Below are 22522 nucleotides of genomic sequence, written 5' to 3' on the forward strand. Positions count from 1 at the left end.
TATGTAGATTCGATTTTTGCCTTGAGCTTTAATCTCAAGTTTAAAAAGTTAGGCTAGCATCCAACAGACAAGAATTTGATATTACTTTGTATATGGGGAACCAAATGCCCATATATACGCCAGGAAATCACACATTTGTTCAATTTATTTTTAAAACCCTTAAATAGGATTTACTCTGTTTCAGGTACCTGTCATAAAGTACTTCAGAACATTGTTAATCCTCATAATAACCCTATGGAGTTGGTACTATTACCACATTTCACAGATGGGAAAATTAAGGCACTAAGAAATTAACTCGTCCAAGATCATTTAGCTCCTGAATGTGAGAGCTGAAATTTGAACCCAGGTCATCTGGCTCTACAGTCCTATGCTCATAATTACTGCCCTTCTAAACTAATTGAATTGACCATCCCTCAACCTAAGGCTACTCTGTTCTGGTGAAAGTTCTTCTGGTTAAGGAAAGTGCCTTAGGGATTAGTTCTGGGTAAGTAATGTTCCATTACTTTTGATAGTTTTATCAAGAAACATCCATTAAGTGCTTTATTGCACAGGAATTGTACTAAATGTTTCTTGAGTTTAGATGGACTTAGAAGATAAAGAGTAATTGCCTATCTCGGATGTATTTATGTCAATTATCCACATAAAGCTTACCAAAAGATAAGGAAATACAAATTATTAATACGTGTCTATAGTGCTTTTAGAATTCATAATTCATTGCATTTGATCCTCACACCAACTCATTGGTTGGCCAGGCAAGTATTGGTAGTTTCATTTTACGGATGATGAAACACTGAAGTCCAAAAAGGTTAAGAGACTTTCCAGAAATCTCACAGATACCGAACAACAGGGTTTGCGCTGTAATCCAGGTCTCCTGACTCCAAATCCAGTGATCTATTCCCTCTATTAAGGCCCTTTCCTGCGATCTGAACTTTGTTGTTACCTTGGCAACAGTGTAGAACACTCAGTGCCTGAAAACCATGATGCTGCCTTTTCTGTGTGCCACAAACTTGAAAGTTTAGCTGAGGTCGCCTTAACCAGCACTACTTTTATCAAATTCCCTTCTGCACTGGCTTCATCTTAATGTTTGTCAAGTCTAGAGCCTTGTCACCAAGCTCATTTATGATGGGTTTCTTGGCAGATAGGTCAGGTGTACTGTCTTTTCTAGTCCTGCTGCAGTTATTCTGTATCTGTTAGTCCCAAATATGGAGCAAAAGCCTGACGGACACTAAATAGCAGCTCGGAATGAGGCTTTTTCCCATGCTTGGGCTTCACATTTCACTTCGGATGTAGTCATTTGCCTCTGAACGGCTCTTGTGAGGCAGCTCTTTGGCAAAGGTAAAAGGCCTTTGCCTTCTGTTGGTTTGAGGCAACAAACTGTGTAGAGTGGTTTTGATAGGGGATAGTCTTTTTTTTTTTTTTAAGATTTTATTTATTTATTTGACAGAGAGAGACAACGCGAGAGAAGGAACACAAGCAGGGGGAGTGGGAGAGGGAGAAGCAGGCTTCCTGCTGAGCAGGGAGCCCGATGCGGGGCTCCATCCCAGGACCCTGGGATCATGACCTGAGCCAAAGGCAGATGCTTAACGACTGAGACACCCAGGTGCCCCTGGATAGTCTTTATTTTAGAGGAAATAGTCATGACTCTGGGGCCCCCTTCTTATCCACCTATGAAGTTATGAAGAATCAGACAGATGTCTGATCAGATTCTAAGAAAACTTGGAATGCTAGGTCATTTAAGATTTTGTCAGCAGGTGGCACTTCTCTCCTTAGTCACTAAATACAATCTCTCCAATAAAAGAAATACTGTTTTTCTTTGCTGCTATTGAGTTCCTCAGAACTGGTTAGCCACCCGAACATTTCTCCTCAGTTCCTTTTTGCAGTGATTCAGTCTACAATATCTGTTTATGTATTTTAATTTGTTTATACTTTCCCCATAGATTTGAAATTGTTTATAGCATACAATATACAACAGCAAAATATGAGGAGGAGAATATGAACTGCAATAAAGAATATACAATTTGATTCTGAGTTGTGGGTAGCTGGAGCAAAAATACACACAAATGTGTACCATTACTTTGGGTGAATGGGCAGGGAGAGAGAATGACTTTTCTAGAACTTGAAATTAAAATGGAAGTTGTTACCTAGGGTTATTAGAGGCAAGTTTCTATGCCCTTCTCATCTCTCTAACTTAATTTATAATAAGTGACTCCTGATCTGTAAAAAACGAAGCAGTACTTTTACTGTCATGACGCTTCAAGGGTGCACAATTAGCGTTCCTCCACCTCTGGTCCTCAACGTTTCAAGATGCGGGCCTCCTCCATTCATTTATCCTACACATATTGAGCTCTGACGGTCTACGGGGTTTTGTCCTCTACTTTGGGAAGACAAGCATACCCTTTAGACTTGGGCGTACCAAATCAATTTATAAGATTTCCTTCAGAGAGAGCGCTTTCAATTAGTTGGAGAGAAAAGATCTACGTTCATACTCACGAATAACTAGAGGACTGTATCAGGCAATGTTACAATCAAATGCTAAATCTGTGCGATTGGTCTTCGTAGGATTCTAGGGTTGTTCTGCCTATTTAAAAATAAATGGGTAAATTTCATCTCGTTTCTAACAGAAAACAGTTTGAAATTGTGGATTCCCTCATCAATACCGTCTGTTAGAAGTGGCGTGGCCCTCAATAGCTGAGGCGGGCGGGGGTGTTGGGGGCTGCTGTGAGCAGAGGACGAAGAGAGCCCCTAAATATCCGTCCCGCAGCCCACGGGATGCTTGATGATGATTTACCTACCGAAGGACCAGCGTCTCGCCCCGTCCACTGTTGGCTGGGCACCGAAGTTGGGGGCCCTGCTCCCCGCGCCCGGGGAAGGTGGCGGCGGCGGGGCGGGCGGCTTTGTGGCGCGCGCGGGTTCCACCGCAGGCGGCGCGGAGGCGGGGCCGGGCAGAGGTGTCCGCCCCCCCCCCTCCCCCGCGTCCCCGGCACTCGCTCCGGGCAGCGGGCGCCGCGCATGGCCGGCTCCGCAAGGTCTGGCTTCCCTGTGCAAACGAATAGCCGTCTGGACGCTTTCCTGCGGAGGCAGTTTCCGCCCGAGGTCTACGACGCCATCCGCGCCTACGAGCCGTGCATCGTGGTGTCCGACTCGGAGAAGCACACCTTCAAGTACGTGGTGCTCAGCGATCGGCTCATCTACCTGACCGAGAACCCGCCCAAGTCCATACGGCGAGCCGTGGCGCTGCGGGACGTCGTGGCCCTTGACCTGGTGAGGAGCGCGGGCGGACAGGCGGGCTCGCGAGATATACCTTCGTGGGTCCCCCAATTCCAACCCTCCGCATGCGGGAAGAGGGAGGAGGCGGCAGACCTTCCCCATCCCTCCCTGGACTCCCGTACTTTCAACTTACTTCAGGACTAGAAGCCACAGGAAACTGGATTGCTGTGTGTACTCCGATTAAAGATGCCTTGCCCGTTCTCATCATGTGTACTGGTCATCCCTTGTCCCCCCCAAATAGGGCTACAGGTTTGAGAACGTAGCCCCCTACGAAAAGTATGCTTTAAAGTCGTTTTTTTCGTTCATTAAGCACTTAACCTGTTCCAGGCACTTGTTCTAGGCACTGAGGACGCAAAAATGAAATAGCGCCCCTTCCTAGAAGCTGCTGTGGGAGAGAAAAAGCCAAAACCAATGCAAATAAATGCAGTGTGCTAAGTACTATTATGCCTTGTTTACTTTTTTATCAACAGTGCTTAGAGCTTGTTAGGTGCTCAATATGAATAAGTGAGTGAATGAATGAATGAATGAATGAGATGTGCAGAGGACACCTGGCAATCTCAGGCAGGTCACTTGATCCAAACTGGGCTTCAAAACTTCTTGAAGAAGATACAGTTTGGCATAGACACGCCTTGTCCCAGTTTTTAGTGTGCTGCTACTGTATCCCTTTCCTCCAGGAATAGATTTACCTTATAAACCCAGCAACAGATTGGAAGCAGTCTCCTCTCCACTTACAGTTTTTTCCCCCTTGGCTCCCTTTGTCTGAGTTGCTCTCCACGTGTGTTCCTTTTTCCACTAGGGACAGATGTCTAGCCTCATCCCCCGTCTCCCCCGCCCCTCCCCCCAGTCTCTGCATCTCCCAAAGGAGAAGTGGACAAGACTTGGTGGGGCTATTTTGCCCAAAGAAGCATAGCTTCTTTGGAACACATCTGTAAGAAAATGATACAATTTAGTGAAAAAAGTGCTTTTATTTTTTCTCCCTAAAATACCTCTGTCAGGGCGCCTGGGTGGCTCAGTTGGTTAAGCGACTGCCTTCGGCTCAGGTCATGATCCTGGAGTCCCAGGATGGAGTCCCACATCGGGCTCCCTGCTCAGCAGGGAGTCTGCTTCTACCTCTGACCCTCTTCTCTCTCGTGCTCTCTATCTCTCATTCTCTCTCTCAAATAAATAAATAAAAATCTTAAAAAAAATACCTCTGTCAGTTAATACCACTACACAAATTTATTTGTGGGTTTTTTTTTGTTTGTTTTATGTTTTTTGTTTTAGAGTAAAAGTTGGAAGCAAACTGCCTTTTTCCTATTTTTCCTCACTATTTCCTCACTATTTTCATTCTCTTGAAATAAAATTTAAAACAGTTAATTTCCTTTATCAAATGCTTTTAAAACATCACATGCTTAGCTTTTTCTACTGTCTGCGGTGTAAACATTTATTGTTTTGACAAAATGTAATGATTTTACGATATTGTTACTCTCCTCGACAAGACACAGTATATTTATTCCAATGGTTGTAATATATCTTTCTTTTTGAGCTGTCAGAATCTCCAAAAGTACGTAAAGTTTCCTAGGCCTTCAAGCCAAAAATCCTCCCCAAAGGCGTACCAATTCATTTGGACATCTTTATATACAAAATTTACCTTTCGGGCATATAGAAGACTGTGTAAAGGTGCTGAACAAATCTAGGATTTCAGCACTGTTGATAGATTAAATGTCCATCTTGCACAATATAGTTGTGGCAGGCAGAATAATGGCCCCCAAAAGATATCCCTGGAAACTGTGAATATGTTACATTACACGGCAAAGAGGAATTAAAGTTGCAGATGCAACTGAGATTGCTTGCTAATCAGCTGATTTTAAAACAGGGAGATTAAAAAAAAAAAACACCAAAGTGTCCAAATAAAGAAACCCAAAAAAAGAAAAGAAAGAAGCCAAAATAAGTAAAATAGGGAGATTATTTTGGATTATCTGGGTGGGCCCAATGTAATCACAAAATCCTCCAAAGTGAAAAGGGAGGCAGAGTGCTGCAGCACAAGAGACTTAGTTCTGAAGGTGGAAGGGGCCAGAAGCCAAGGAATGTGGACAGCCTCTAGAAGCTGGAAAAGGCAAGAAAACAGGTTTTCTCCTAGAGCCTCCAGAAGGAATGCATTCCTCCTGACACCTTGATTTTAGCCCAGTGAGACCCATTTTGGATTTCTGACCTCCAGAACTGTAAGAGAATAAATTTGTGTTGTTTAATGCCACAGATTATGTGGTAATATGTTACAACAGCAGATGAATAGAAATGTTTCCTATTAATGTTTGTTTATCAAGGGAGAGAGCGAGAGCGAGAGTGAGCACGCGTGCAGGGAGTGGGAGGGTGGGGAGGGACAGAGGGAGAAGGAGAGAGAGAATCTTAAGGAGGCTTCATGCCCAGCAAGGAGCCCAACTCGGGTCTCAATCTCACAACCCTGAGACCGTGACCTGAGCTGGAACCAAGAGTCTGATGCTTAACCGACTGAGCCCCTCAGGCATCCCAATGATTACCCATTTTCAACAACATTAATAGGATGGGGTGCCTGGGTGGCTCAGTCGGTTGAGCATCAGACTCTTGATTTCGGCTCAGGTCATGATCTCAGGGCTGTGAGACTGAGACCTGAGCTGGGCTCCCTACTCAGTAGATAGTCTGCTTGAGATTCTTTCTCTCTGCCCCTTCCCCCCCCCCAATAATTAAAGAAATCTTTAAAAAATTGGTAATCATTTTTTAAAAATATTGTTTCAGTGAGAAATAAATATAATCAGACTGAGTACAAATGCCTTAACAATCTCTTTTTCTGAGGTTTTATAAAATAATTCTCTGCGGAGAATTTTCCTGATTTCTGGGTTATATGTCATATAGTCACTTATCCTTGCTAACTCAGTCACTTCAATTACATGATTTCAGTGCCAGGCAGCTTTGTTTTTTTAGAACCGGTTCCTCCTTCCTTGAAAGATAAACTGTTTACTCTCCTTTTTTTTAGGGTGCTGCCCTCTTTCTAAGGTCAACTCTTTAGACATCCTTTTCCATTCTCAAAGGTTTTCTCATTTTACTGTACACGTCTGTCTTGTTATTTAACTTTCAGCCGGTTCAGGTTCCCATCCTGCTTTTGTTCTAGCTGTCACAATAATAAAGTCCCTAAGCAAACCAGTCCTTTATACCTCTGGGCTCTAGCCCTCCCGGTTCCATGTTCGACCAGATTCCTTATTTATTTCGAGACACGTTTTGCAGTTACACTTCAGAATATAATTTGCAAATATACAGATAAAATTCCATTCTCTCCCCTAAGGAAAAAAAATGAAGGTAACAGCAACAAAAAAATTAGGCCAGATCTTGCATTGAATAAAAATGAGATTTCCCTTCCAGCAAAGATGAGCTTAAAGTGCACTGGGAGATCTCTGTGTTTGATCTGGTTCATCTCCTAAAAGAAAGGTTGCTAAGGTTTCTAAGGTTGCTTGGTTGCTTGGGCAGAGCTTTTATAAAAAGGCTGACATTTTCTTTAACAGTTACTTTTGAAAGAATTCTGCTCTTGTTGTGGGCATCAAAACATTTCTTTAAACTCTTCTAAGATTAAACATATTTTTTAAGTGTGAGAAGCAACTATCCAGAAGCGAATTTCCTAGGAATTCACTCTCCTTCAATGCCATCCCATCATCTACAGAGAAAAACAAAGCTGTCAAATCCAGCAGCCTTCACCTCTTAGCCTCTTGCTGGGCTTTGTCATTGTCTTTTCACCGCTCCCCCCAGTGAGTATGGGCTCTCCAGCCATCCCAGGCTCCATGCGGCTTCCTGAACTGGCAACCAATGCACCTTTTACAGCCTGGCCTGTTGCTCGTGGTGAACATGTCCTCCTCCTTCAAGGCTGTTCAGATCCTCATATTTATAATCCTCTCTTCCTCTCTCTCCTCTTAAAACATGTCAAAACAGGGGAGCCTGGATAGCTCAGTCAGGAGAACACGTCACTCTTGATCTCCGGGTTGTGAGTTTGAACCCCACGATAGGCGCAGGGTTTACTTAAAAAAAAAAAAAAAAGTAAAAACATCTTGGCTTGAACAGAAACAGGTCACAGGCTGTGTGTTGAAGGGGCTGCAAGAGTTTGCCACCTGATCCCCACTTTCCTCACTGCTGTATGCAGAGCTGACACGTTTCTAGGCTAAGCCCATCATTCTTTTTTTTTTTTAAATTTTTTTTTTTTCTTTGAGACACAGAGATACAGAGAGACAGAGACAGAGAGAGAGAGAGAGAGAGAGCACAAGCAGGGGGAGAGGCAGAGGGAGAGGGAGAAGCAGGCTCTCCGCCGAGCCAGGAGCCCGACGTGGGGCTCGATCCCAGGACCCTGGGACCATGACCCGAGCCCAAGGCAGATGCTTAACCATCTGAACCACCCAGATGCCCCTAAGCCCATCATTCTTTCTCTGAGTTTTTTCTTGGCTAGACCATGAGGCAGGACTTTCGGTCTGTTTTGTTCATTGCTGTATCCCTGGTTCCTAGAACACTGCCTGGCACAGATGAGATGGTCAATAACTATCTGTTAAATACTCAACATAAGCCATTTCTTCTATTTCTAAATTTATTATCTGCAATATACATCGGACATTTAATAATACATAATAATACATAATATATTTTCATTCAGTTTTTGCTCTCTACCTGTGTAGACTTGGTCCAGTTATTTACCTTCTAGTCTGTGCCTTCATTCCTCATTTTGTAAGATGGAGATAAGAGCACCTTCCTTAGAGTTTTGGGGAGGATTAAATTCATTAATAATTGTAACACACTTAAAACAGTACTTGGAACATGGTAAGAGCTACATACATGTTATTATTGATAACCTTTATTCACACATATTAAGTCTATTAAGGTTCACTATGAATCTGTAATATAGATATTATCTTCCCTTTTCTTATCAGGGCACTTGAATTTAGGAGATTTAGTAAATTTGGAAAGAAAATAACTTTTGAGCACTGATTATATACTAGGTGTTTTAAATACATTATCTCATTTATTCTTCTTGAAAATCGCCCAGTAGGTTTGTCAAGTTTAATATGTCCAAAAACAGAATTCCTGATCTTCACCCCCAAATCTGTTCCTTTTCCTTAGCTTTCCTTATTTTAGGAAATAACATCATCTTCCATCAGCCTTAATTTTCTCACTCCCCACATCCAACAATCAGTGTACCCCTTTGATTTGTGTAGAGGAGGAAAAAGTTTCCCTTGACCCTCTCAGGGTCCCTGGCTGGGTCTGGAAATGAAACTGACAAAGACAGATTAACAGGGAAAAAAGCCTACAAATTTATTTAATATAAATTTTACATGACATGAAAGCCTTTATAAGGAAATGAAGACTTGAAGAAACAGGTAAATCTCTGTGTTTAATATTAGGTTTCATGAAGAATAGTCATGGAAAAAATGGGATAGTACAAAAAAGGGGGTATGACTGAGGATAATAAACTAGGGAAAACTAGCAAGGGCTGTTTGTTTGGGTTCCTCTTACTGTCCTTGTCTTGGGTATAGGGAGGGCACCTCTCCCATGGGTGTCTTAGGACCTGCTTCAAGGGAACAGGCTGGAGAACAGTCAAGAGTTTCCTGCATCTGCTGTTTTCTCAAATTCTTTCAGCTCAAAATATTCAGTATACCAAGGTGCTATATTTTGGGGGAGTGTGTTCTGAACCTCGTCACTCCTCATCCAAAATATATCCAGCCATGATCTTTCTTACTCCTTTTATTTATGTCACTTATTCAATCCCTTATCTAGACTATTGAAATTGCCTCTAAACTTATTCCTCCATCAAGCAGTTGGGATGATCTTTTTGAACATAAATTGTAAATTAAGTTATATCACTCTTCTGTATCAAAATCTCCATTAGCTTCCAAATTCCTTATTGCCTATTAGAGCCTCCATGAAAACCCCTATATCTCTGACTTCTCTCCCACTCTTCCCGGAGCTCTTTATGCTCTTCTTTCCTGCCTCAGGGCCCTTGTACTTGCCATCCTATCTGGAACACTCTTCCTCCAGATCTTCAGAGGGCTGATTCCTTCTAATCAGTCATGTTTCCAAATTCAGCACCACCTCCACAGGGATGCCTCATATGACTCCCAATCTAAAGTACCATTCCTGTGTCACACTCATCACATCTGTTGGCTTTGAAGCACTTATTGCTATCGGCATTATAAGATTGATCTGTTTAATGACTTATTATTGTGTATCTCTCATAGTAAATGTAAGCTCCATGAGATCATGTCTGTCTTTACATCCCTGGGTGACTGTGCATCATAATGCCTGACACATAGTAGATGGTCAATAACTAGTTGTCAATCGGAAGAATGAATAAACGGATGTTCAGATACATCATATAGTTTACCTCTCAGAGGGAGAGATCCTCTTTCCTTACTCCAAGTGTTGAGGGACCCTAGAGACTTGGCACTTCATCACATAGCAGTGGGAAACCAGAGTAAATTCTCATCTAATGTTCAGGGTCAGTATTTTTCATGCTTCTTTTGTCCTTGTATGAGATGATCCCTGTGTTGTTGACCTGATTCCTGCATTTTGGTAGTGAGAGTTAGGTGAGATGAGACTGTATTATGCATGCTTCTTTTCTTCTCTAGCATGTTTTTTTCTATTTTGGTTCATTGGCAGCCTTTCAAAACTCTCACTGTGGAAGGAAGAAAGAGGTGGTAATCTCTTATCCATCGTTTTGGTTTCTTTTTTTAAATCTTTATTTTATTTTATTTTATTTTATTTATATGTCAGAGAGAGAGAGAGAGAGAGCATGAGCAGGGGGAGGGGCAGGCAGAGGGAGAAGCAGACTCCCTGCTGAGCAGGGAGCCTGATGCGGGGCTCCAGCCCAGGGCGCTGGGTTCATGACCAGAGCCAAAGGCAGACGCTTAACCGACTGAGCCATCCAGATGCCCCAGTCATTTTGGATTCTTAATAGTTTGTTTGCATAGAATAGTTTGGATATTGTATTCGAGTTCTGAGAGACTCCATGAGGGCGTGCATTTTGTCAGTTTGATTCACTAATGTATCCCGTGCCCGGAATGATAGTGTACTGGTCAAGATAGCCTAGGTTAAGCTGCACTAAAAAACAACCCCAAAGTCTTACTGCTTTAACACAACATAAAGTCTGGCTCATTCAAGTTACTGGTCCATTGTAGATTAGCAAGAGGCTCTGTTCATCTTAGTCACAAGATACATGATACTTAATTACACATCTTAGTATCAGGGGCACCATCTCAGCACATGCTTGTTTAATCACCACACAGAGGGAAATTAACCTGGCAAATTATGTACTGATTTTAAGTGGGCTCCACACACAGCAGAGCCCAACGTGGGGCTTGAATTCATGACCCTGAGATCAAGACCTGAGCTGAGATTGAGTCAGACACTTAACCACACTTAAGTGACTAAGCCACCCAGGTGCCCTGATTATGTACTGATTTTTAAGGTTCTACGTGGAAGTGACACATGTCACTTCTCACATTTCATTGGCCAGAGTCAGGCATATGGCCCATGACTAATTTAAAGGGGGGAAGAAAAGGGGCTCCTGGGTGGCTCAGTCAGTTAAGCAACTGCCTTCCCCTCAGATCATGATCCCAGGGTCCTGAGATCAAGCCCCGTGTTGGGCTCCCCATTCAGCAGGGAGCCTGCTTCTCCCTCTCCCCTGGCCCACTCCCCCTCTCTCCTGCCTCTCTCTCAAATAAATAAATCTTAAAAAAAAGGGACGCATGGGTGGCTCAGTCGGTTAAGTGTCTGCCTTCGGCTCAGGTCATGATCCCAGGGTCCTGGGATCGAGCCCGACATCAGGCTCCCTGCTCGGCGGGAAGCCTGCTTCTCCCTCTCCCTCTGCCCTTCCCCTTGCTTGTGCTCACTCTCTCTCTCAAATAAATAAATAAATAAATAAAATCTTTAAAAAAATAAAAATAAAATAAATTTAAAAAAGGGGGGAATGTGATCCTACTATATATGCATCCCACGTGTCTGCAAGAGAGAATAGGAATATTTGTGAACAGCTCTAATGTCTACCTCAAATTATTGGGTGCTTACTATTTGCCACTCAGCCTCTGTTCTAAGTGCTTAACTTGGAACAACTTCTTTATCTTTACAACAACCCCAGGTAATACTGTTAGCTCAGCTAACGGATAAAAAACCTGAAGTACAGAGAACTTAAGCAACTTGCCAAAGGTCACCCCCTACATGGCAGAACCAGAATTTGAACCCTAGTAGTTTGACTCCAGAGTGAATGCTTTGACTTTCTAGGTATAGTTGCATCAGTCATAGCAGGTCATCAATTAAAAAAAAAAAGTTTTCATTGACTGACTATCCAGAAGACTCTAAGCTTTTTGAAAACAGAAACTCCATCTTACATTTTGCATGTTTCAATTTTGCACTTTGGCAGTAGGAACTCTAAAATATCCATGATTTATTGAATTAGATAAATTAGAAACTAGATAATCAATTGTTAAAAGCTTAGGGTGCTTTTATTCTCTGAAATTAAAGCTGATAGAAAAAAAATCTGAACCAAGACTATGAAACCAAGACCAAGGGATAGGATAAATACAGAATTGTTCACAAAATACAGAAAACAGGGAGGTGCCTGGGTGGCTCAGTCGGTTAGGCCTCTGACTTGATTTCAGCTCAGGTCATGATCTCAGGGTCCTGGGATGGAGCCTTGCATCAGGCTTCCTGCTCAGTGGGAAGTCTGCTTCTCCCTCTCCTTCTGCCCCTCCCCTGCCCATTCTCTCTCTCTCTCTCTCTCAAATACATAAAAAATCTTTAAAAAATTAGAAAACAAGAAATAAGGAGTGTCAACTATACTTCAATTAAAAAACAAAAAATAAGCGATATCTCTTTACATTTTAAAAGTAGTATTTTGATAAAAGTAAGAGAAATCAGTACCAGTTGCCAATATAAATATGTCAAAAATGATGTAGATAACATTCATGAGTGATACATTATTCTTAGAGGTAGTCAAAGAACTTAAAGATATTTTCAGATAAAGCCTTATTCATTTGAGATGACAAAAAAGAGCATTCTCTTCTCTCCCCAAAAGCCCCTTGCTGCCAGCATCAGAGACAAATATCATGCTGAGTAGGCCATGAATCTGGCTGAGTATTGCATTACTGAGGTTCTTATGAACAATCAAAGGTCATTAATTGTAATGGATATCTATTGGGTATATACTATGAGCTAGCCTTGTGTCACATACTTTAGATCTCATGTAATCTTATTAAGTCTATAAGGAAGGTGATACTGTCTTTTTTTTTTTTTTTTTTTTACAGATAACAAAACTGAGGCAGAAAAAGGGGAAATACTTGCACAAGGTCATATTCAGAAAACATCTGAGCTGGACTATAAACTCAGGTTTTTGACCTTACAGCCAGCATTCTTTAACCATTATGCACATACTAACAACTGATCTACAAATTCCTGGTTTCCAAATTCCAAACTCCAAGTTTCTTTAGATGTTTTTAGGTTTTGCAATAGAGACAACATGGTTACCTCACAGTATGCAGATTACATGGTTCCTGAGTGTTGGCTGTCAGGAAGGAAAGAATGACATTTTATTTATTTATTTAATTTATTTATTTGACAGAGAGAGCCACAGTGAGAGAGGGAACACAAGCAGGGGGAGTGGGAGAGGGAGAAGCAGGCTTCCCGTGGAACAGGGAGCCCAATGCGGGGCTCGATCCCAGGACTCTGGGATCATGACCTGAGCCGAAGGCAGACGCTTAACGACTGAGCCATCCAGGCGCCCCAAGAATGACATTTTAAATAAAACACCTTTTTCATTCCCCATACCACCTCTCTGTACTCAAGGTTGTTGTCCTGCAGAGCTCAGACTGGTGTCATTGCTGTTTCTGATGCTGTTCAAGGACAGGTTTGGTTGGAAAGAGGCAGATGGGATGGAGCATCCTTTTCACAGGGCCAAGCCTTGAAAGCTTCTTTTCTTTTAGTCTTAGCTGTGGGTCTTGTCCCAGAGGCAACGATTTTTCAAGCCTAACACTGAAATAGTCTAGGGAGTCTCCAGTATTATGGTAGTGTTCAATTCTCCAAACTGGCAATTCTTATTGGAATATGTGTGTGGATCATTCTTGCCAGCAATATTCACAGGTTCCAAAAAAAGCTCATCTACTCAGACTTCCCTAGGGATTAGTACACTAAAGCCCAGGTAGAGTATAATGGGGAAAAAAAAACCACCTGGTGGAGGCTACAATGAGTTTTTAAATTATAACAGTGGAAGGATTTGCCAAATGCTAAATGTAAAAATAGCTTCTATTTAGGAATAAGCTTATGTACAGTGTGACATAGATAATTGCTAATGTGGTTTAGTTTGAGGGAAATCCATTCAAGAGATCTCCATGTATTGATTAGCTGTCTCATCAGTAGTTTGAATCCTCTGGATTTACCACCAGTCCTCCTTCAGATTTGCTCTGAAAAACTCTTGGAATAGGCAATTCATTAAACTGAAATCTGAGAGTGGGGCGCCTGGGTGGCTCAGTCGTTGGGCGTCTGCCTTCGGCTCAGGGTCCTGGGATCGAGCCCCGCATCGGGCTCCTTGCTCAGCGGGAAGCCTGCTTCTCCATCTCCCACTCCCCCTGCTTGTGCTCTCTCTCTCGCTGTGTCTCTCTCTGTCAAATAAATAAATAAAATCTTTAAAAAAATTGAAATCTGAGGGAACTAATTTATTACTTGCTTTCCTCTCTTTGTTGGACACTGGAGAGTGAGAGCTTGCTATCAGAGAGGAAGTTAGGTCCAGAAAGAACCATGGAAGTTGAAAGATACCTCATGATTTAGCTCTTTTGGGGCCTTACTTCTACTACCTAATGTCCCGTTAAGTAAAGTGATCTCCAAACTGTGGCCCAGTATATGATGTAGGCCTTCATTTTATCCCTTTCAACTTTTCCTCTGGTTTATGTTTTTCTTCTTTCTACACTGTACAGTTCTACTGAATGAAGGTTAGATTTTATATGTTAAATTTCTAACAATGTTTTGAATTACCAGGGACTACAAATATATAAGTGAATAAAAAATGGTTACCTGCTTTTGAGTAACTCATAATTTAGAGAGGAAGGCAGGCAGATGGGAAAGAAGAAAGACAGTTATAAGCAGTTATAAGCAGATAATTATAATGAAATGTGAGAATAGATATAATAAACAGAATATTGTGGGAACCCAGAAAAGAAAGTGATATACTTTTATTTTGGTGGAGGAGGGGGTGCTGGGGAAAGAAGGGTAACACATAAAGGTTCACCAAAAAAGTAACCTGAGCTTGGTCTTGAAGGAAGAACAGAAGTTTCTAAGCAGAATATAGGGCAAGTGTATTCCAAAAGGAGAGAATAGCATGTGCTTGATCAGCTTTCTATAATATAATTAAACCCAAATCAGTGGAACTAAGTAGAGCCTGGTTTTAGTGAAAACCACATAGCTTTTCTGTCTCTAGCTGTCTTTCACAAGTAGTTTGTTCAAACTGGGATCCAATCAAGAAGCATACATTGCATTTGGTTGCCATCTCTCTTTTGCCAACTTTTTAGGGAAAATTTCTTTCTTTCTTTTTTTTTAAAGATTTTATTTTTGGGGTGTCTGGGTGGCTCAGATGGTTAAGTGTCTGCCTTTGGCTCAGGTCATGATCCCAGGGTCCTGGGATCGAGCCCCGCATTGGGCTCCCTGCTCCACGGGAAGCCTGCTTCTCCCTCTCCCTCTACTGTTCCCCCTGCTTGTGCTCTCTTGCTCTCTCTGTCAAATAAATAAATGAAATCTTAAAAAAAAAAAGATTTTATTTTTAAGTAATGTCTACACTCAATGTGGGGCTCGAACTCACAAACCCAAGATCAAGATCTGCGTGCTCTACCCACTGAGACAGTCAGGTGCCCCGCTAGTAAAATATTTTTAGATTGAGTCTTATTTTGTCTCTTGGTACTATCACCATTTCAGCTCTCTTTTGGTTACTGTCTGCATGGTATGTTTTTTCTATTCCTTTACTTTTAACCTGTGTTTTTGAACCTAAAGTGGGTCTCTTGTAGTAGTACAAAGTGAGGAATCAGTTAAATCATATTTCTAAAATCCTTTTAATTTCTGACTTTAATTGGAGTGTTTAATCCATTTACAGTATTATAATTACTGATAAGGTAGAGTTTACATGTGTCATATTGCTCTTTATTTTCATATGTCCTTTCCCCCCCTCTTCCCCCATTACTGCCTTCCTTTGTGTCAAACAGGTACTTTCTAGTATACACTTTGAATTCTCTCATGATTTCTTTTACTATGTGTTTTGGAGTTTTTAAATTAATGTTTGTCCTGGGGATTACAATTAACACTCTACTTTGGAACAATCTAGTTCAGATTATTACCAACTTAATTTCAATAGTATATAAAAATATGGGCGCCTGGGTGGCTCAGTTGGTTAAGCGACTGCCTTCGGCTCAGGTCATGATCTTGGAGTCCCGGGATCGAGTCCCACATCGGGCTTCCTGCTCAGCGGGGAGTCTGCTTCTCCCTCTGACCCTCTTCCCTCTCGTGCTTTCTATCTGTCATTCTTTCTCTAATAAATAAATAAAATCTTTGAAAAAATAGTATATAAAAATATGTCTGTTCCCTCCCTGCTCCTTTGCGCTGTTATTATCATACACATTACAGTTTCTACATTATGTACCCATCAACACAGATTTATAAATTATAGCTTTATGCAAGTATCTTTTGAACTAAATAGGAGAAAAAGGAGTTACACACAAAAAATACATTGAACTGTCTTTTATTTTTACCTGTGTAGTTATCTTTATCAGTGCTCTTTATTTCTCCATGTGGGCGTAAGTTACTGTCTAGTGTCCTTTCATTTCAGCTCAAAGAATTCCATTTAGTATTTCTTGTAGGTCTGATAGTACTAATACCCTTTACAAAGTACAGATTCTTTGGGATATAGATACTGAATTCTTCATAAGGAATGCTCTTTTTTTTTTTTTTAAAGATTTATTTATTTATTTGAGGCAGACAGAAAGAGATCACAAGCAGGGAGGAGGATCAGAGGGAGAGGGAGAGGCAGACTCCTCGCCGACCAGAGAGCCCGAAATGGGGCTCAATCCCAGGTCCCGGGATCATGACCTGAGCCAAAGGCAGACGCTTAACCGACTGAGCCACCTAGGTGCCCCCATACGGAATGTTCTTAACAAAATGCATAGGTAGACTACATATTTACATACATATACTCTCCTATAAAACAGGACTCTGAAAATGCTCTTCGGCTGCATCTTTGCAAAGCAGCCCATCTGATTCTTCCTAATCATGTAAATATACTTCCTGAAATATAGTTTTTGGCAAAGTTAAGTTTTACTTTTTTTTAGATTAAAAAACTTTTTTTTTTTTTTTTTTGTAATCTCTATACCCAACATGGGACTGGAACTCATGGCCCTGAGATCAAGAGTTGCATGTTCTGGGCACCTGGGTGGCTCAGTCGGTTTAAGCGACTGCCTTTGGCTCAGGTCATGATCCTGGAGTCCCGGGATCGAGTCCCACATCAGGCAGGGAGTCTGCTTCTACCTCTGACCCTCTTCCCTCTCGTGCTCTCTATCTCTCATTCTCTCTCTCAAATAAATAAATAAAATCTTTAAAAAAAAAGAGTTGCATGTTCTTCTGACGGAGCCAGTCAATATTAAGTTTTAATATTGTAAAGTTATAATATAGCTTTGTATTTAAAAATATATATATTGGTGTGCCAGGGTGGCTCAGTCAGTTAAGGGTCTGCCTTTGGCTCAGGTCATGATCCCAGGGTCCTAGGATTGAGCCCTGAGTTGGGCTCCCTGCTCAGTGGGGCATCTGCTTCTCCCTCTCCCTCTCCTCAGCCCCTCCCCTCAACTCATGCTTGCTCTCTTTCTCAAATAAGTAAATAAATAAATCTTAAAAAAAATATATGTTTATATATATACATATATATATATATATATTCTGAAAGAGACCTTAAACTGATTCTATATTCTACAAGTGAGGAAATCAAAGCCAAAAGAGCTTAAGTAACTTGACCAAAGTCACACTGATAGTTAACAGGGAAAGCCACATTCAAAATCAGATTTCCTGACTATTAATTCATATTGTTTCTCCAACATTCCAAATTTGTCAGGATGTTGACTATGATTATCCAGTTTGGTCATGATATACTTAACAATCAGGGCACAAAATAACCAGTTGTTCCATAAGAATTTAATTAGAATAATTTATACTATAGATTGCTGTCTGCCTGATGGCTTTCCTTTAGGACACTTTAGTACCTTCGACTCAGAAATCTGGCTTTTAAGTGATTTTAATCCTGATCTTTGTACATTATTTTATGATAAATTCATTTTTTTAGGCTTTCTTAGTCTGAGATTCTCTTTCATGTTTTAATCCTTCTTTGACGTCAGGCTTTTGGTAGGAACTCTATAGGTGGACAATTCACTAGAATGCATGAAAAATGAGAGCCACCTGAGCAAAATGGGTCAATTCAGTAATTAGGAAATTTGGAATTTTTGAGGGTTGTGGGACATTTGTTATGATAGGAATCATGTTTGTATAGTAGAACCTTCTCCTTAATGTCTCACAGTGAGAACACAAAAATCCACCTCATGGTAATATTGTCTTATCTCACAATAGACACAATTTTATTTTTTGACCCATGGTATAGTTAGTTTCTTGATATATGTATGTTTCATACTTTGTGTGTCATTTTGTATAAGTTAAGAACACAGGCTTCATTTTGAATCCGGTCACATATTAGCAGTGGAACCTCGAGTAAGTCCCTTAACTCTCTGAGCCTCAAGTTCCTTGAATTCCTTGTAAACAGGAATAATTTTACTGATATACGGGGTTGTCTGAGGATTCAGTGAGATAATATGTATAAAGCTCTTAAAGGAACACATAGTAAGTGCTCAATAAATGTTAGCTTTTATTTTGTTCTATGTGACACTGTTTGAGCATTCAATTCTTCCTCTTCCGCACCTTCACTCTGTAGAGGATCTGGCCACAAGGATCAGAATCCTTGTGAATCCTTTGAAGAGGAGGAATGGGAAGGTGGGCTGGCCCCCTCTGACTCTTAGCCTGGGGAAAGGGCAAAACTGCAGTGTCCAAAGGAGGCAGAACCAGTAGTCTAAGCAGCCAATGACCTTATGCCCGCGTCAGATTGTCCTACTATGTAGGGGGCCCCCAAGACTACCCTCATGCTTGATGATTCACTAGAAGGACTCACAGGATTCAAGTGGTTGATTATAATGAGACAATACAGATTATATTCAACAAAGGGAAAAGGTGCATGAGATAAAATCCAGGAGAACCTAAGTGCACACTTCCAAGAGTCCTCTCCTGGTGAGTATCTTGGGTGTACTTAATTTCCCCAGCAACGTGTTACAACATATGCAAAGTATTACCAAGTTCATCTGAGCCTTGGTGTCCAGAGTTTGTATTGGAGACAGTCATGAATGCATAGGAGCCTACATAACTGACCTCCGCTACTCAGACTCCAGCCCCCCTTCCACCTCCTTTCCCTCACCCGCAGAAAAACATGACATTGTCAGAATAAATTTATCTGTTCAAACTGGTAGAGCAAGGCCCAAGGTCTCCAACATACACACTCGTATCAGGCTGTCAGAATATTCCAAGGCTCATTGCTTATCTCCTAAGATCAGGCAAGGACTAGTCCTGAAGATGGGCCTTTTTTTGGTGGCACAAGGTAGGAGTAACCCAGATCTTTTTCTGCACACCTACCTACCTTTTTAACTCCGTAGATTGAGAAAAGGTGCCCCTCGCTGGTCAGCCAGTATGGTTTTGGTGTTTTTTTTTAAGATTTTTCCCCAAGGCCCAAAATTTACAGTTGGTGTACAACATGGCTCCAAACTACCAGTAAGGTGGGTTATATAGTAGACACCTTTCTCAGAGGCAGGGAAAGTCAGGTCAGGCATTAGAAAGTGCTACAACTTATGAATGGTCTTAGAGTTTTTATAATATTGCCTGGGAAGAAGAACTTAGGAGGCCATCTGCAAATAACTCTAACTTGCCAGCCTCAGTTTCCATTGAGAAAAGACAAGCTAAAGGTACCATTTATATTAGTATTGAAGTATAAGTACAGCACTGGGTCAATAGTAATTTCATGTAATTATATTTAAAAGAGGTGGTTTATCAAATATATGTAAATAGTTTGATTTAATCGTTATGACAGCAAGCATAGAAAAAAAATCTGTCCTGTGTCCTGATTTGGAGTTCTAAAATTATTTTCATGTGGATATTCAGATATTACCTGTGCTAGAAGGTGTCTGGGTAAAAGCACTTCTTTCAACATATGTCCTAAAAACATAAATTCAATGCTATATGACACAATGAACAAACTTATTTCCAAATTAAATAAGCTAAATATTCATTTACAAAATAAAATTTAACTCATGTTATTTAGCTTATTTTAAGCTATTTAAAAAAACTTAAGCTCATTTAAAATAAGCTACTAAAGGGGAGCCTGGGTAGCTCAATCAGTTGAGCATCTGCCTTCGGCTCAGGTCATGATCCCAGGGTCCTGGGATCAGCCCCGTATGGGGCTCCTTGCTCAGCAGGGAGCTGCTTCTCCCTCTCCCTTTGCCTGCCGCTCCCCCTGCTTGTGCTCATTCTCTGTCAAATAAATAAATAAAATCTTTTAATAAAAAAAGTAAGCTACAAAGCTTATTTTAAGACATAAAGTTAGAACATTTTAATTTTTTTTTTTTGAAGTAAACTTTACCCCCAGGGTGCTTGGGTGACTCAGTCGGTCAAGTGTCTGACTCTTGATTTCGGCTCAGGTTGTGATCTCTGGGTTATGGGATTGGCCTGCATTGGGTTCCATGCTCAGCAGGGATTCTGCTTGGGATTCTCTCTCCTTCTCCCTCTGCCCCTCTCCCCCCTCTAAAATAAAATAAATAAATGGGTAAATCTTAAAAAAAAAAAAAAAAGTAGGGTGCCTGGGTGGCTCAGTGGGTTAAGTGTCTGCCTTTGGTTCAGGTCATGATCTCTGGGTCCTGAGATTGAGCCCTGATTCAGGCTCTCTGCTTGGTAAGGAGTCTACTTCTCCCTCTCCCTCTGCCCCCACTCATGTGCTTGTGTGCTCTCTCTCAGATAATAAATAAAATCTTAAAAAAAAATAGTAAACCCTACCCCCAACATGGGGCTTGAACTCACAGACCCTATCTGTCTGTCTGTCTGTCTGTCTGTCTATCTATCTATCTATCTATCTATCTATCTATCTATCTATCTATATCTTTTCATGCATTGGGGTTAAATGGAAACTGTGGCTTTTGAATTTCCTAATGATGTCTCTGGAGTAAAGGCAAAAATTTTCTTTTCAGATAACACCATGCCTAAAATAAATTGCTAGCATAGGATTGAGTTCAGCTGTGTCCCATTTAAGAACTTTCTTTTCTTCATTCAGGCACTGACAGCATATTGTTTGGACCAAGTCTCAAGTCTCCTTGCCTGACAGCGGAGAAGCTTCCCAGTCAGAAAACTTTTTACCTCCCATGGATGTGTAAATTAGCCTTGCCTAGCTCCTGGGTGGTCCTCTCATGCTTCACAAACAAGCTGTGGGCTTTACAAAAGATTTTTATTTTTAAAAATTTTTAAATGCAAAAAAGAGAGAGAAACCGCTTTCCTTAGTCTAACACTTTGTCCTTGTAATTCAAGTCCAAGTTGAATTAAATGTTTTTATAAGAGTTTGTTCTATCTACAATATTGTCATAGGCTTTGCAACTGAGATTATGACTGTTTGATGAACCAATAAGAGAATGGGGGAAGTGAAAAGTGATAGATCATTTTGGCCCTACTGCTTTTCATGGTTACTGTCCGTTTATCTGACCTCATCCACCCTTTTACAGACAACATATGTGTTTCCTTGGCTGTGTGGCTGTCATCAGGGTAATCATCTACCACCTCCCTTATAGTAACAGAGGCCTCACAGTGTGCATGGAAATGCCCTTTAAAAAGTCACATTGCTGTGGAGTGTCTGGATGGCTCAGTTAGTTAAGTGTCTGACTCTTGATCTCAGCTCAGGCCTTGATCTCAGGGTCATAAGATTGAGCCCCCAGTTGGGCTTCACGCTCAGCAGGGAGTCTGCCTGAGAGTCTCTCCCTCTGTTCCCCCTCCCCCAAATAAATATTTAAAAAAAGGAATCTCCTGATCAGCACTAGTCTGGTAGACCCATACAATCCCCTAAAGGAAAGTAACTCTGCAATAACTAACTTGCTTTTTGGCCAAGTGTAACTTCCTTGTTCCCACTCCCTTCTGCTTAAAAGTCTTTCATTTCGTATAACTCCTTGGAGCTCCTTCCTATCTGCTAGATTGGATGCTGCCTGATTTGAATAGATTTTTGCCCAAATAGACTCTTAAAAATTTTAATATGCCTCAGTTTATCTCTGAACAAATCTCACCACCCAGAGATAACCACAGTTAATCACACAACAAGAAAATTTGGTGTACAACATTCCAAATTGTATTCTATGCATTGATATATATGGAATCATATTCCACATATTGTTCTATAATCTGTTATTTTTACTTTACAGCATGTCATGGATCTCTTTCCATGTTAATAAATACAGAAAAAATTTATATGAATACTTTATATGAATGAATGCAACCACAGTGTATTTAAAGAAGGTATTATGTTCTTGAATGACAAAGCTAACCGAATTCGGTGATTATAGCAACTAAAAAAAGAGGTCTGGCTCTACTTCAGTCTCAAATAAAGGAATTAGCATAATTCGACTGAAACTCTGACATAATAATGAATCCAGCTGCTTGATTACTGTTTGGATTCCAGCCCTGGATTTTTTTTTTTCTTTTTTTTTAAACTTTATTTTAAGTAGGCTCCATGCCCAATTGTGGGGCTCAAATTCACGGCCCCAAAATCAAGAGTCATATGCTCTACCGACTAAGCCAGCCAGGCACCCCTCCAGTCCTGCTTTAAAAGAAAGACTTCTATTTCTCCTTGACAAAATTCCCACCTCTGACCACTAGCTAGGGCTGTGGTCTTAAACCTTAGTTGTTTTCATAAAACTGGTCATGGAAACCAACTGCCTTGTCTTGTAATTCTAGTTCCACCATTTACTAGTTTTGTAAACTGAACTCCCTCTGAACCTTAATTTTCTCATTGCAAAGCGGGGTTAATAATAACTACCTCATAGATGTGTTGCAAGTATTATATAAGATATTTGCCGTGTTCCATAAACTGTATAATTATTATGCAAATTATTATAGGTACTTTGTCTCCTCCCAA

General features: G+C 40.9%; 1 protein-coding gene and 1 long non-coding RNA gene across 2 annotated transcripts in view; one reads left to right on the forward strand and one right to left on the reverse strand.

Moving 5' to 3' along the window:
• The first annotated feature begins 3001 nt into the window (after positions 1-3001).
• Positions 3002-3471, forward strand: CUNH12orf56 (chromosome unknown C12orf56 homolog). The gene is made up of 2 exons (XM_073900715.1): positions 3002-3261; positions 3406-3471. Exons 1-2 carry the CDS (start codon positions 3010-3012, stop codon positions 3409-3411), a joined length of 258 nt encoding a protein of 85 aa, XP_073756816.1. The 5' UTR covers positions 3002-3009; the 3' UTR covers positions 3412-3471.
• Positions 3472-8781: 5310 nt separating this feature from the next.
• LOC141374126 (uncharacterized) overlaps positions 8782-22522 on the reverse strand; it is a 109594-nt gene continuing 95853 nt past the window's right edge. Inside the window, exon 3 of the long non-coding RNA XR_012380753.1 lies at positions 8782-9812. This is a non-coding gene — a long non-coding RNA (uncharacterized lncRNA). The remainder of the gene's footprint in view (positions 9813-22522) is intronic.

This window comes from Callorhinus ursinus, unplaced genomic scaffold (assembly GCF_003265705.2).
Source record: "Callorhinus ursinus isolate GAN/ISIS: 27379988/994484 unplaced genomic scaffold, GSC_fseal_2.0 scaffold14, whole genome shotgun sequence".
In the NCBI taxonomy this organism is placed as follows: Eukaryota; Metazoa; Chordata; class Mammalia; order Carnivora; family Otariidae; genus Callorhinus; species Callorhinus ursinus.